This window comes from Cottoperca gobio, chromosome 19 (genome assembly GCF_900634415.1).
Source record: "Cottoperca gobio chromosome 19, fCotGob3.1, whole genome shotgun sequence".
In the NCBI taxonomy this organism is placed as follows: Eukaryota; Metazoa; Chordata; class Actinopteri; order Perciformes; family Bovichtidae; genus Cottoperca; species Cottoperca gobio.
Genome location: NC_041373.1, coordinates 17,766,150 through 17,781,368, shown reverse-complemented (window position 1 = coordinate 17,781,368; position 15,219 = coordinate 17,766,150). Strand labels below are relative to the sequence as shown.

The 15,219-nt window shown below is 39.8% G+C and overlaps 2 protein-coding genes across 2 annotated transcripts in view; both read left to right on the top strand.

The window, feature by feature from the left end:
• fam20cb (FAM20C golgi associated secretory pathway kinase b) overlaps window positions 1-3,045 on the top strand; it is a 46,453-nt gene extending 43,408 nt beyond the window's left edge. The window contains exon 11 of the mRNA XM_029456677.1: window positions 1,350-3,045. Coding sequence (XP_029312537.1) covers window positions 1,350-1,466 — 117 coding nt within the window. The 3' untranslated portion in view covers window positions 1,467-3,045. The remainder of the gene's footprint in view (window positions 1-1,349) is intronic.
• A 5,602-nt stretch (window positions 3,046-8,647) lies between these two features.
• Window positions 8,648-10,356, top strand: foxl3 (forkhead box L3). Its single transcript, XM_029457170.1, has 3 exons — window positions 8,648-8,754; window positions 9,517-9,715; window positions 9,880-10,356. Exons 1-3 carry the CDS (start codon window positions 8,648-8,650, stop codon window positions 10,354-10,356), a joined length of 783 nt encoding a protein of 260 aa, XP_029313030.1.
• The last annotated feature ends 4,863 nt before the right edge of the window (window positions 10,357-15,219 follow it).

Sequence of the window (15,219 nt, the reverse complement as noted above, 5' to 3'; positions counted from 1 at the left end):
TTTTAAAATAATTGTTATGACATACTATACTATGACTTTTTTATGACTTTTAATTAAATTTGTATGACTTTTTATGACTTTATGACATACTCTGACTTCTTTAAGACTTTTTTTATGACATACTATACTATGACATTTTATTACTTTTATGACTTTTTAAATGCTTTTTATGACATACTATACTATGACTTTTTTATTAATTTTTATTAAATTTGTATGACTTTTATTACTTTTTTATGACATACTATACTATGACTTTTAATTAAATTTGTATGACTTTTTATGACTTTATGACATACTCTGACTTCTTTAAGACTTATGACATACTATACTATGACCTTTTGTGACTTTTAAAATAATATTTATGACATACTATACTATGACTTTTTTTATGACTTTTAATTAAATTTGTATGACTTTTATTACTTTTTTATGACATACTACACTATGACTTTTTGTGACTTTTAAAATAATTTTTATGACATACTATACTATGACTTTTTTATGACTTTTAAATAAATTTGTATGACTTTTTATGACTTTATGACATACTCTGACTTCTTTAAGACCTTTTTATGACATACTATACTATGACATTTTATTACTTTTATGACTTTTTAAATGCTTTTTAATTACATACTATACTATGACATTTTATGACTTTTATGCCTTCTTTAAGACTTTTTTAAACGCTCTCCATATTTCCTTCTTTATAATTGGTTTAAAGACGCCACAAGTATCTTTCAGTGCAACAGATATGAGGTTGGGGTTATGGTACCAAAAGCCAAATGTGACACTAATAGTTTTATATTATTGTTTCTTTGTAATATATTTGATGTCCAGATGTTGTGGAGAGATTATTTTTCAGGGTGTATATTTCATTCATTACCAACAGCTGATAGCTTTTAACTGTCGATGTCAACGATTCAGTCGCTGGCTGAAAGTTAATATATACAGTAGGAACATCTAGTGCCTGTGCAATGATATGCTATAATGCTATAATTATAATGCTATAATATGACTTTTTAAATTCTTTTTTATGACATACATACTATGCCTATGTATTTTAGGGCTGTACCGAATAGTTCGAAGCTTCATTCACTACGTTAAAATTCAAATTCTCAATCTACTTTCGAATCCTTTCCGACTCGTGTGATCGAAACATTTCCAAAGATTCCAGAGTGTTGTCGTCCGAAAGTCAACATTTATAAAATAAAAGATGTTTGTTTGCGTATATCCATTCAAAAACAACATGTTCACTGCCGGTCTAAAAACTGTTTGCTCTTCTTTTATTGTTGCCTTTTGTTATGTTGAAACCTTTCCTCTTGTGGTATTTACATTGTCACTAGGTGCTGAACGTGTTGTCAGAATGCATCGAAAAGGAAGGCTACAGTTACGTTGTAGAGGACGACCTCGAGGGGCTCCAAGGGAAAGACCACGCCCACACCGGCCCACGACAGAGGTAGCTGTCCCGGGAGCGCTTGCAGCCGGATAGGACTGACCTGGAAATAGGAGATCCATTCTCTAAAAACTCACCTGGCGTCCTGTAACTCAGATGAGCTCCATTTGTACTGGATTTCTCAGATGGGCTTGATTTGTTTAGCTGAACCTACAGGGACGCCCGCCCGCCTGAGGGGAACATGAGCTGTGTGTGAGTGGAAGCCTGCTGGATAGGACTTACAAAGTGCAATGACTTGAGCTGATGCTCGCAGGTGACGTCAAATTCTTCTGGATGGATCTGGGGTACGGGGGGAGGTCACAAACTAAACTGAACCCCCCCCCCTCATCACCTAGACTCCTTAAAAAACATCCAACCCTGACTGTAGTGTAGGATAGCGTCACCGCACCGACCCACCGCAGCACTACTAAACCATGAAAGTCTTGCAAGAGACGCCTTCTCTTTGTCTTGTTCAGGACCCTTTTTTTGAATTCAGTGAATTCTGCGGGACCGACACCCTCCCGTCTCTTCACAAGCTGAATTATGTGTTTCTACGTATCGTTGGTATTGCAAGTGTTTCGGTTGAACAGTCACGACGGAGGAGGACTTGGAGGTTCCTGTTGTCTTAATTATCAAAATGATGATTTGCTGAAAAACAATTGTTTTATTGCATAGTGTATTTTTAATTTCTGCCGAGCTCATTCAGCTTCTATCGAGATGGAAATATTTGATTGGAGTGCAGGTTTACTCCTGGATTTGTGCGCTAATTTTGCCCATAAATGTTACTTGTACTTGAGAGAGTATTTATTAAAATTCATATTTATTATTTGAAATGAATACTAATCGGTTTCTGTTTAAAAAAAGAAGAAAAATGAACTGATTTACATCACAGTGGTGTACTTCCTCATGTGGCCACAAGAGGGCAAACTGAGCACGTGCAAAAGCATCTGGCAGGTCGAAGTGAACGCTCTCCATATTTCCTCCTTCATAATTGGTTTAAAGACGCCACAAGTATGTGATTGAAATGCGTTTAATCCTGTTATTCTTTCAGTGCAACAGATATGAGGTTGGGGTTATGTTACCAAAAGCCAAATGTGACACTAATAGTTTTATATTATTGTTTCTTTGTAATATATTTGATGTCCAGATGTTGTGGAGAGATTATTTTTCAGGGTGTATATTTCATTCATTACCAACAGCTGATAGCTTTTAACTGTCGATGTCAACGATTCAGTCGCTGGCTGAAAGTTAATATATACAGTAGGAACATCTAGTGCCTGTGCAATGATAGAAATACTTGAATGTCTGGTTTCATAGCGGAAAAGCTCGAACTCCTCGAGCTTTTGGTACGATACGGAGGTCGACATATATATGTGTGTGTGCTGACTCCATCTTTTCCATGAGGGTTTTATTATAACGTTTCCATCGTCCTGTGTCAGGTCAGTACAGTGTGTGTGGATGTGTGGGTGGATCCATGGAGAACCTACGATGATGTGTTCTTAAAGGGAAAATGCTTCTTTTTTTATTCAACTTTTTGTGGATTCTTTTTATTTTTTTTCATTTCTTTGCATCATGGTTTAAGTGCAATAAAAACAAAAGCAGAAGTATGTGAGCTTGTTTTTGTTTAATATGCATCTTTAAGGTTAAATGTTTCATCAGATAATCATCCACAGAGCCATTGATGATCAGGGTTTATGTAAATACCAATAACTCATAAACCTCAAATTCTTAAAGAAAAATGTGTTTTTCTCGCATTCCTCAAAGGTGAACGAAGAATTGAAGAATTGAAGCGTGAGAAGTGTTTTAAATAGTAAGGTTTTAGTGAAAATTCAAGTGGTAGTAGTGAGCATATGACTGGATAAATGGGATTATACTGCAGGAGTTGTGTGACGAATGTTTTCGTATAGTTTTGCTGCACATTGGACTGCAAAAATCTCAAAAAAGATCTCAGTTAGAAAGTGAGCACAGAGAAACTTTTCGCTCATCGGACGTCATATCATCCAACAACGATGAGAAATCAACAATTTAATTAGCAAAAGTCTTTCTGCTGCACAACTTCTCCATAGTTCTGCAGCTCTTATCTATAACAGTGTAATCAGACAGTGAATGGTGGCAGTGAGGATGGCTGCACAGTACAGTGCAAAGGAAAATGGCCCTCAGCTCCAGCTCTGTGCACAAGCATGTTTACAGTTCCCAGTGCACTGTTGTGTTGTGATAACCTTTCTTCACAGAACAGCCCCCGGAAAAGCTCCTTGGTTGGTTTACATAAATGCATGCATGCACACACACACACACACACACACACACAGGCAGACAGCGCTATGAATGGAGGAAGTCTGAGACAACCATCAGAGGGACAGAGAGTGACCAGAGGAGAACTAAGGGCTGTAATCACGGCGGCCGGCCGCAGACAGGACGCCAGAGGAAGCTTCGTCATGGGAGTGAGCCATGAGGTGCTTATCTGATCCCAGTGCAACGTAACTTCTTCTGCTTCTCCACTCTCTGCTTCTCCTCCACTCTGCTTCTCCTCCTCTCTGCTTCTCCTCTGCTTCTCCTCTGCTTCTCCTCCACTCTGCTTCTCCTCCTCTCTGCTTCTCCACTCTCTGCTTCTTCTCCGCTCTGCTTCTCCTCTGCTCTGCTTCTCCGCTCTGCTTCTCCACTCTCTGCTTCTCCTCCACTCTGCTTCTCCGCCTCTCTGATTCTCCTCCTCTCTGATTCTCCTCCGCTCTGCTTCTCCGCTCTGCTTCTCCTCCTCTCTGCTTCTCCTCCGCTCTGCTTCTTCTCCTGCACACTGCTTCCCCACTCTCTACTTCTCCACTCTCTGCTTCTCCTCCTCTCTGCTTCTCCTCTCTGCTTCTCCACTCTCTGCTTCTCCTCCGCTCTGCTTCTCCTCCGCTCTTGCTTCTCCTCCGCTCTACTTCTTCTCTGCTCTGCTTCTCCTCCTCTCTGCTTCTCCGCTCTGCTTCTTCTCCTGCACACTGCTTCTCCACTCTCTGCTTCTCCGCTCTGCTTCTCCACTCTCTGCTTCTCCTCCTCTCTGCTTCTCCTCCGCTCTGCTTCTCCTCCTCTCTGCTTCTCCACTCTCTGCTTCTCCACTCTCTGCTTCTCCTCCTCTCTGCTTCTCCTCCGCTCTGCTTCTCCTCCGCTCTGCTTCTCCACTCTCTGCTTCTCCTCCTCTCTGCTTCTCCTCCGCTCTGCTTCTCCTCCTCTCTGCTTCTCCTCCGCTCTGCTTCTCCTCCTCTCTGCTTCTCCTCCGCTCTGCTTCTCCTCCTCTCTGCTTCTCCACTCTCTGCTTCTCCTCCGCTCTGCTTCTCCTCCTCTCTGCTTCTCCTCCTCTCTGCTTCTCCACTCTCTGCTTCTCCTCCACTCTCTGCTTCTCCTCCACTCTGCTTCTCCTCCTCTCTGCTTCTCCTCCTCTCTGCTTCTCCTCCACTCTCTGCTTCTCCTCCTCTCTGCTTCTCCTCCGCTCTGCTTCTCCACTCTCTGCTTCTCCTCCACTCTGCTTCTCCTCCTCTCTGCTTCTCCTCCACTCTGCTTCTCCTCCTCTCTGCTTCTCCTCCTCTCTGCTTCTCTCTGTTGCTCTATTTTATATATGAATCAATCAGTTCTTCTTGCCTGGAGTGAAGAGCAGCTCCTGTAGCAGCTTCAGCAGCTACTTGTTCAATGAAGTCAGTTTGGTTGTTTCGTTGTTAAGTTAATGAAGCAAAAAATGTTTTTTATGACTTTTCTTTAGGCTTATAATACTATTACTTTTTTATGGCTTTGCTATAACATGACATTTTTAAAGACATTTTAATAGCATACTATACTATGATATAATTTATTTTATGACTTACTATAAAAAACATTTAGGCATACTATACTATGACTTTTTATGACTTTTTCTATGACATACTATCCTATCATTCTTTATGGCATACTAAACTACTACATTTTTATGACTTTTTTATGGCTTTGCTATAACATGACATTTTTAAAGACATTTGATATGATATAACATTTTTTTATGACATACTATAAAAACATTTAGGCATACTATACTATGCCTTTTTATAAGACTTTTTCATACTTCGTACTATATTATGACATTTTGTAGGCGTAATGTTTGTATAATTTTTTTATGGCATACTATAACTTTTTATGGCTTTTTTATGACATATCATAATATGAGTTATTTATGATTTGTTATGATTTATTAATGACCTTTTTTATTTTTTTATGACTTTTTTAATGACTTTTGTATTACTTTTTTAAGGTATAACATACTATGACTTTTTATTAGTGGAATGCCCCTTTAACTGGTCAGTTATTATGCCTGTAAAGTTTATTCCCCAACAGGAATATCATATATTTATGTATTTATTCATAGGCTTAAAAGTCCTCAATGGTACGTATGGCCCCGCTTGGCTACACCCGCCCTCTGGGATTTACTTTAAACGTCAAAACCACAATTTCCTGAGTAAAGACAAAGAACAAATAAATAATTATAACCGACACGAGAAAGACACAGAGACCACCGATATCTAATCCAGGTTCCTTTTCATGCTTCAAGATGCTCTACAGCTTTTCATGAAGCCACTTAAAAAATCTGCGCCTGCACCTAAAATTGAGTACAGCGTTGACCTTTCAGCTGCTTCATTAGCCTGTCAGGAATACAGAGAGACTTGCTTTAATGTCTCTGGGTGGACCGATACAGCGCCTATAGGCTCCTCCTGCAGCAGCGGGGCCACACACAGAGGCCTGGTGGACCTCAGGCTGTTTCCCCGGCCTCTGTCGCCTCACGGGAGACCTCCAATTGCCCCGTTTAGATCGCTTCAAAATACACATCCCCCTGTTTTACAGACACGGAAACAATTTATGGCCATTAAAGAGCATTATAGATAGCATCTACAAAACTTCCCGTTGTTGACTAAACGTCTGCCAGACACATACACACACACACACACACACACACACACACACACACACACACACCCCAAAGAGTTGACGGAGAGAAAAAGAAAACAAAGATGCAAAGGATCTTGTTTGTTGGTTTGGGGAGAGCTGTTTTAAGTACAGTTAGAGAGATTAGGCTATAAAAGAGGCAAAATAAAAGGCAGCATACGAGCACGTCGGACCACCCAGAATCCTGCTGGAGGTGGGGGGGGGGGGGGGGGGGGGGCGTCTGTCCCTCACACTGCTGACCAGGCTGCTGCTGGGAGACTTCCTGGACTGGACCGGCCTGGTTGAGCCCGGGACATAGGACACGTCACTAACATTAACATGTCAAAGTGTGTTTACAGGTGTTGGGAACTAAACGTTTTTGTGGCTTCAGAGGCCTGAAATCTGCCTCAAGTGATGTCATTTGAGTCAGCATCAGTTGAAATAAATCTGCAGGTGTGAGACAGAAGTGAGCTGACAGACCTCTGCAGCGTGATGCTAGCGGCTGAAGGCTACGTTGGCCGCTACTAGCATACCTGAATCTCCAACAGGACTGTGTTTGGTCGAGATGCACTCTGGGTAATGTAGGCGACAGGATTACAGGATATGACTAAATATCCAAATTATTGCCAAGTAGGTTTCCCAATACAAGAACTTTGCTTTGGTGTTTCGGTGCATAAGAAACACAAATATCTTCATTAATACATAAATTGCATCCATTCAATGCTCGAGAAGAACCAACAGACCCCAAAGCCTCGGGTCGTTGTGCTGCTGAAAGGGAACAAAGTATCCTGCTCAGCCTCACAGCGATGTACACGGCCGAGGGCACTGAAGCCCGCTGGCTCTGCATTTAAGCATTTCCTTCTCGCTGAACTTTACATTTTTACTCTTCACGTCCGAGGAAACCTTTTAATTCTGCTAAATGTATCTAACAGCTGTAGGCGTGGGAGTAACTTTATAAAATAATAATAATTAAGATAAGACAATGAAGCATCGTCAGAAACTACCAGGCACTGTTCGATCATCATACCCTGGACATCCTGGTATTCACAATATGTTCCCAATAATCATCTAAATATGCTTAAAACTCACAGAGGACACACTTCTTCAAATCAAATGTATGTAATGTCTTAAATGTAGAATATATTTTACTTCACACACACACATTTAAATTCATATTAAAAGTTTTAAATTAGTTCTTCAATAGTTTTATTTGAAAGATGAGATGCTGTAAGCTTTCTTCAGAGAGGAGAGAGGGGAGGGGAGAGAGGGGGAGAGGAGAGGGGGAGAGGGGAGAGAGGGGAGAGGAGAGGGGAGAGAGGGGAGAGGAGAGGGGAGAGGAGAGGGGAGAGAGAGGGGAGAGGAGAGAGGGGAGAGGAGAGAGGGAGAGGAGAGGAGAGGAGAGGAGAGGAGAGGAGAGAGGAGGGGAGGGGGGAGAGGGGAAAGGGGAGAGAGAGGAGAGAGGGGAGAGGGGAGAGGAGATAGGAGGGGAGGGGGGAAGAGGGGAAAGGGGAGAGATGGGGAGGGAGAGGAGAGAGGGAGAGGAGGGAGGGGGGAGAGGGGAAAGGGGAAGAGAGGGGAGAGGGAGAGAGGGTAGAGGGGAGAGGAGAGAGGAGGGGAGGGGGGAAAGAGGAGAGAGGGGAGAGGAGAGGGAGAGGGGAGAGAGGGGAGAGAGGGGAGAGAGAGGGGAGAGAGGAGAGGAGAGGAGAGAGGAGAGAGGGGAGAGAGGGTAAAGGGGAGAGAGGGGAGAGGGGAGGAGAGAGGGGAGAGGAGAGAGGGGAGAGGGGAGAGGAGAGAGGAGGGGAGGGGGGAGAGGGGAAAGGGGAGAGAGGGAGAGGAGAGAGGGTAGAGGGGAGAGGAGGAGAGGGAGAGAGGAGGGGAGGGGGGAAAGAGGAGAGAGGGGAGAGAGGGTAAAGGGGAGAGAGGGGAGAGGGGAGGAGAGAGGGGAGAGGAGAGAGGGGAGAGGGGAGAGGAGAGAGGAGGGGAGGGGAGGGGGAGAGGGGAAAGGGGGAGAGAGGGGAGAGGAGAGAGGGTAGAGGGGAGAGGAGAGAGGAGGGGAGGGGGGAAAGAGGAGAGAGGGGAGAGGGGAGGAGAGAGGGGAGAGGAGAGAGGGGAGGGGGGAGAGGGGAGAGAGGGGAGAGGGGAGAGAGGGGGGAGGGGAGGGGGGGCAGCAGCTCTCAGTGAGAGTCAGCTGGCGGAGCAGAGCATGGTGGCGGAGCAGAGCAGCAGGACGGGTGTTGCTGCTGCTGCTGTTACACAGTTTGGATCAAACGTCCTGAAAGCTTCAACATGTTCAACAACTCAAACTATCCCTTCAACTGTTTCAACTACGATGGCGACGGATACCCTTCCTCCAGCACGGACGAAGAGAAGAAGATGTGCAGACCTGCGTACAGGTGTGGACCAATTCTATTCATTCTTTATTTTAAGTAACTTTGACAAAACTGCACTTTGTGTCTTTTACACTTAGCAGGTTTTAAAAGTTGATATAAAGTGAAACTTATATTTTTAGTTGAGTATTACGAGTGTGCGTAACATTTATAATATAACACAGTAGCTTTTAAAACATATAAATCATCATTTTAAATCACTTTCCCTTCAGATTATCTTCTGTTAATAACCGGTTGATTCTTTTATATTACATTGTTTTTAAAACTTTATAATTATTTCATAGACTTTTGTCAAATTTATAAAATTATATAAATGTAAATATGTTGTTATTCAGCATCAACTTTCTATTCCATCCTCACCACGTTAAACATAAAATATAATAAAGTGATAAAATGTTTAAAAGAAGACCCCGGCTGTAAAACTTAATCATAATAAATTAAATGAATTATATATCTGTGATTAGTGTTTGCTCAGCACGACGACTACAAAATACCAAATAAGTGCTTTTAAATGACACAACAATAAGTTCAAACTGTAGATTGTATTTGCTATAATAAGATTTCCGATGGAAGCGTCTCCACTTCGTCTCCTTTCGTCTCTTTGTCTTTAATAAGGTCAGAAAAGTCAAATATACCCGAGCAGAGTGATTGGTAGATTTGGTAGTTAACTATTTTTACACATGAATGTCAACAAAACACAAAGGTCAAGAGCCGTCCTCGTGCGTTGTGTGTTTTCACCTTGTCATACGGTGTTGCCTGATTAAAGAGTGTGTGTGTGTGTGTGTGTGTGTGTGACAGCTACATCGCTCTGATAGCCATGGCCATCCAGCAGAGCCCCGAGCAGCGGGTCACTCTGTCGGGCATCTACGAGTTCATCATGAAGAGATTCCCTTACTACCGCTCCAACCAGAGAGCCTGGCAGAACTCCATCAGACACAACCTGTCCCTCAACAGCTGCTTCATCAAGGTACACACACACACACACACACACACACACACACACACACACACACACACACACACACACACACACACACACACACACACACACTAGGAAGGTCTTTAAGATATTAAAGTGTTTTATATCTTGACAGATGGTTGTAGTTTTTAGTTTTCCTATGTTTCCCGCAGGTTCCCCGGACAGAGGGCAACGAGAAAGGAAAGGGAAACTATTGGACGTTTGCCACCGGCTGTGAATCCATGCTCGACCTGTTTGAAAACGGCAACTTTCGGCGTCGCCGGCGCAGGAGGAACATGAAAATCGGCTTCCGAGATTCAGGAGAAACCCCTTTCCACCCTTTGGAGAGCCACAGCAATCAGCACGTACCCGCAGCTCGGCGCCCGGAACCCGATTCCCCCCTCTGCCCTTTGAACCCTGAGAGACCGAGGCCGGGCCCCCAGCAGCAGAGCCACCTCATCCCGAACCCCAGCCAGCAGGGGAAACCAGAGTCCGAGATCAAGTTCAGCATTGACTACATCCTCTCCACTCCCGATCCGCCGCTGCACGGGTTCAGATCCTCCCACGGCCCCGTGGACATAGGGCCCACCGGGCCGCCCATACACGTCCTGGAGCCCCAACATCTGAACCTGCACTTCTGGACTCTGTGAGAGGAGAGCAGAGACTGAAAACTGGGGAGTACAGTAAGGACGTCCAAAGACAGAGGAGAAAAACACACAAGAGGAATTTTACTGACTTGAAACGCGTGTGAAGAGGTACAGTGTGTGGAAGGGGGGAAAGCAACTTAGAGATTTCATCCAGAAGATCAAATGTGAAGAATAGAGTGACGCCTTCATGTTGTCAGGATGCTGTAAGCGTCTAGTGCTGACATAGACCAGGTGTACAGTGTTCTGTACGTGTGTATACACGGGCGCTGGGAGCAGTACGACGTGTTTAAAATGCTTAAGAAACAGATTACGTCAAATAAAAACAAGGTAAAGTTTCTTGGATTATTTAGATTCAGATGTTTTCTCTCGTATGTCATTCTTTAAAGCTTGTTGGACATAAATACGTCATTTTGTTAAAAGACAACATTTCAGACGTATAGAAATACTCTTTTTATCATCTGTTGTTGTTGTTTTATCACAAATCTATGATTGTACAAATACCAGAACAAAAGCAGATTAGTTTCAGCTTCTATTTTCTAATTGATAAGTTTTCAAAGTGCTAATTGTAACAGATTTCTTTTGCATGCAACAATCATCTAAATGTGTTCACGACGCCTCCTCTCTTTTCTTTTTCTGCAACACACTTGGTAACATGTCACAGTAGGAGAAGCACAGCTTAAGTGATGAAGTCAATGATGGCTGAACTCAATTTAGAGGCTTTTCACGGTCCTGTGTCTGCCGGCTCCCCGTCAGCATGTCCCACATTCTGCACAGTACTGTATGCACGACACACTCATTTAAATAAGTTTGCAAATAAGATTCAATAAGGTAGTAAATGCGCCACAAACCCAAATGTTGAGAAATAATCAAAGCAGTGCTGTTGATGTACTCCATCTCCCACAATGCAATGCACAACACATTGTGGATTGTGGTGATATCATTGCAGGAACAAAACATTTAAACAGAAACTTTTTGCTTCCTCTTTGTGAAGTTTAAATGACAAAGTTGCAGTTTGGCACCTTCGTAGTTCACTAACTGCAAAAACAATTGTATATTAGAATAATTAGTATAAAGTAAATACTGTATACATGTTGCCACCATTACTCAAAATTATTATTATTATTTTGTTCCAGCTGAGTCATTTCTCCATTTCCTTTGTGCACTGCATTGTGGGAGACTTTTCCAATGTGAACGCACTACGTACAGAATTACTGTCAAGGCTTCCTGGGACATGTGAATAGAACATGTTAATGTCAATATTTATTTGTTTGTTTGTTTGTTTCACACACATACATACAAATCACTTTGAAGAAATCTAAAGTTGGTGTGAGGGTGTGGTCAAAAGGCTGCTAACACGCAAAATAGAGGAATAATATGCAGAGCAACAGAAGTAATTAACAGTATAAACAACATCATGATCATTAAGTCTCTTTTTTCACATATTAAATGCACATTTTGTGTTTCTTGCGAAGGAGGATTCTTAGTCGAAAGTAAAAAGTGTATCAACAACACGACTGTGACATGTCTGACTGAGCGTTTCAATCCACCGCAAACACTTTTGCACATTTTTTTATTGACCTTTAGAAATCCTGATTGACTGACACTTAAATTCTAATCCTTATTATAACGCGTTGTATTCACACAGTTAAAAAAAGGCCTAACGAAACACAGGTCTGTAACACTCCCTTGCCTGTACAAGGGAGATCAATCATGGCGTTGAAGGGACATTTTTCAATTTAACCTTTATATTATGTCTTGACTACATCAGAGGAGGGTTTCGACGCACTTAACATGAGTGGCATTTAATATAGCGTAACACTTGCAAGGTGAGGCCGAGATGTGACCCTATTTAAATACGGAGGCCCCCGAATGCCTAAACCTTGAACGGCGACACCTCTCCCCCCCCCCTCCAACAAACACACACAAGCCTTCCCGACGCAATTATAATTAAACACACCTTGTGCCTCCTTTGCAAATGCCCCTCATCGATCTGTGGGGTTTTAACATTCATATGTGAACTGCCCCCCAGCGCACGTTTATGGATCAGCAAGTTTCCATTAACAAAGTTGTTGATGTTGAATAGCGGGGGCTGCCGCGGATATATATTTGGGTAAATTAACTTAGCATAAAGTGCTCCGAGGCTACGGGGGTCTTTTGAGGCAGCTAAAGAGAAAGCAAGGCACCAGTCAGGCCCGAAAAGTCAATGCACATATGATGTTGTCGGTGAATGTACGAAAGTGTAGCTACTGGCACAGTGTCCCAATTAATGGCCTCTATTAAATAACTCTTCTACATTCATCCGTCTGCTTCCATTCCTAGTTAAAGCTGCGGTGTGCAAAGGTACACAGTGATATATCTCATTTACACAGTGGGAGTGTGGAGAGTCCTTTTGTTTCTTCATTAAATGAGCAGCTCAGGGCGACAAACAGCAGAGTTGCAGGTAGAGGAAATTGAGAAAGCAATGATCTGCGACGTTAATGTAAAGTAAATCATAAACACAAATATCTTGAGTGCTTGTTTAAGCGATGGGATTTCACTGAGGCTGTGGTGAGCGTTGTGCGGATGAAGATAAATATCAGTGTGTTGTTTTCTTTCTTCTTTTTGTTTTTGTGTTTCCATTTTTAATAAAGCAGAACATTCCCTCACATATGACCTCACAAAAACAAAACAATTATGATAATTATAATAGAATACTACTACTAATAATAATAATAAATACATATATATATAAATAAATATATAAATATATATAAATAAATATATAAATAAATATATAATATCAAGACAAAGACAAAACAATTATTATAATTATAATAAAATACTACTAACTAATAATAATAAATACATATATATATAAATAAATATAAAATACATAAATATATATATAAATATATGAATAAATATATATCAAGACAAAGACAAAACAATTATTATAATTATAATAAAATACTACTACTACTAATAATAATTAATATATATATATAAGTATATAAATAAATATAAATATAAAAAAACATAAATATATACATAAATAAATATATAATATCAAGACAAAAAAAATATTATAATTATAATAAAATACTACTAGTAATAATAATAAATACATATATATATAGAAATACATAAATATATATATAAATAAATATATAATATCAAGACAAAGACAAAACAATTATTATGATTGATGATTGATAATTAAAATAAAATACTACTACTACTACTACTAATAATAATAAATACATATATATAAGTATAGAAATAAATATAAAATACATAAATATATGTATATAAATATATAAATAAATATATAATATCAAGACAAAGACAAAATAAAAATAATTATTTATACATAATTCCTCATTTATATATAAATACATATATAATTTAGGAATTATATATATATATAAAAAAATGTTTGTCTTGACTACATCAGAGGGTATTTCTTTAATAAATATATATATCAAAAACATATAAACACACACAGACACATATACATTCAAAACATTTTTAATTAAATTAAAATAATAAAGAAACAGACAGTCAGTTACAAATGAACACACCAACAGTTTAATGAAATCACAGTTTGTTACATCATCTCACCTGGTGAAACACAGGCAGCGTGTTGTCTCCTTAGTGTTGGAGGACTACGCACACACGCACACACGCACACACACACACACACACACAGGATCCACTTTAAGGCTGGAATATGCTATCATTATTATTTTTTTTTTTTAATGGCTGTGTGTGTGTGTGTGTGTGTGTGTGTGTGTGTGTGTGTGTGTGTGTGTGTGTGTGTCAGTAATGGCAGTTGGGAGACGTGTTTACGTCCGGCCTGTTAGAGGGACGTCCCTGCTAGGAATACCAGAAGGGGGTTTTCTTCCCAGAGAAAGGGTTTGACATTTAAATGAAAGTATAACTCAGAAATCTGTTTAAACTTGTCAGTTCTCATTCCATAAACAATTCACCTGTGGTGAAGTTTCAGGGCCTTCTGTTTGATATCAAACACGAGACATAAACGCAATACATTTCCATACATAAATATATATATATATATATATATAAATATATAATCATTAAAATACAACTTAAATATAACAAAAGTGAAAGTAGTCATTACGCAGAATAGTGTTTCACAGTAATGTATATTTTATTATTGCATTATAAATAGTGACTTTAATGTTACAGGTGAAGGTGAGCTCTGAAATACTTTTATTTATTTTTATTGTTGGGTAGTTTGTGAATTTACCATCAGAAATTACATAATAATAATAAATCATAATTATATCTTGTATAAATAATCTGAATCTGCTAAATCAATGGCAACTAAATGTAGCTGATTATAAATCATAATATTTCTATATGCACTAAATAAATATAAGTAAATATTATAAATAAATAATTATTTATTGTACTGTACAACCCTTTTTTTCTTCATATATGTTAATACGTTTTTTTGTTGTTATTGTTTAACTCAATTGTATATAATACTTATTTTAAAATATTTCATAATAATATAATATTTATTATTTTATTATTAATAATAAAAACATAATTTAATTTGGCTGATTTTGCTGAGCTGTCTCTCTCACACACATTTCATTGCACTGTTGACCCCGTGTTAATGTAGTGGAGTAAAAGTATATATATAATATATAAAATAGCTAAAAGTACTTAAAAACTATACTTAAGTACAGCAGTAGAGTAAATGTACTTACTGAGAAATGATACTAGATATACAGAAGTCCTCATCTTTACACTTTAAATATCCAATAAAAGCAAGAACACGCCCGTGTAACATAACGACCTCCTTTATTACACCAACACTTCACGCAGTAAATGAAGATATGTCGTCATTTAAAAGTT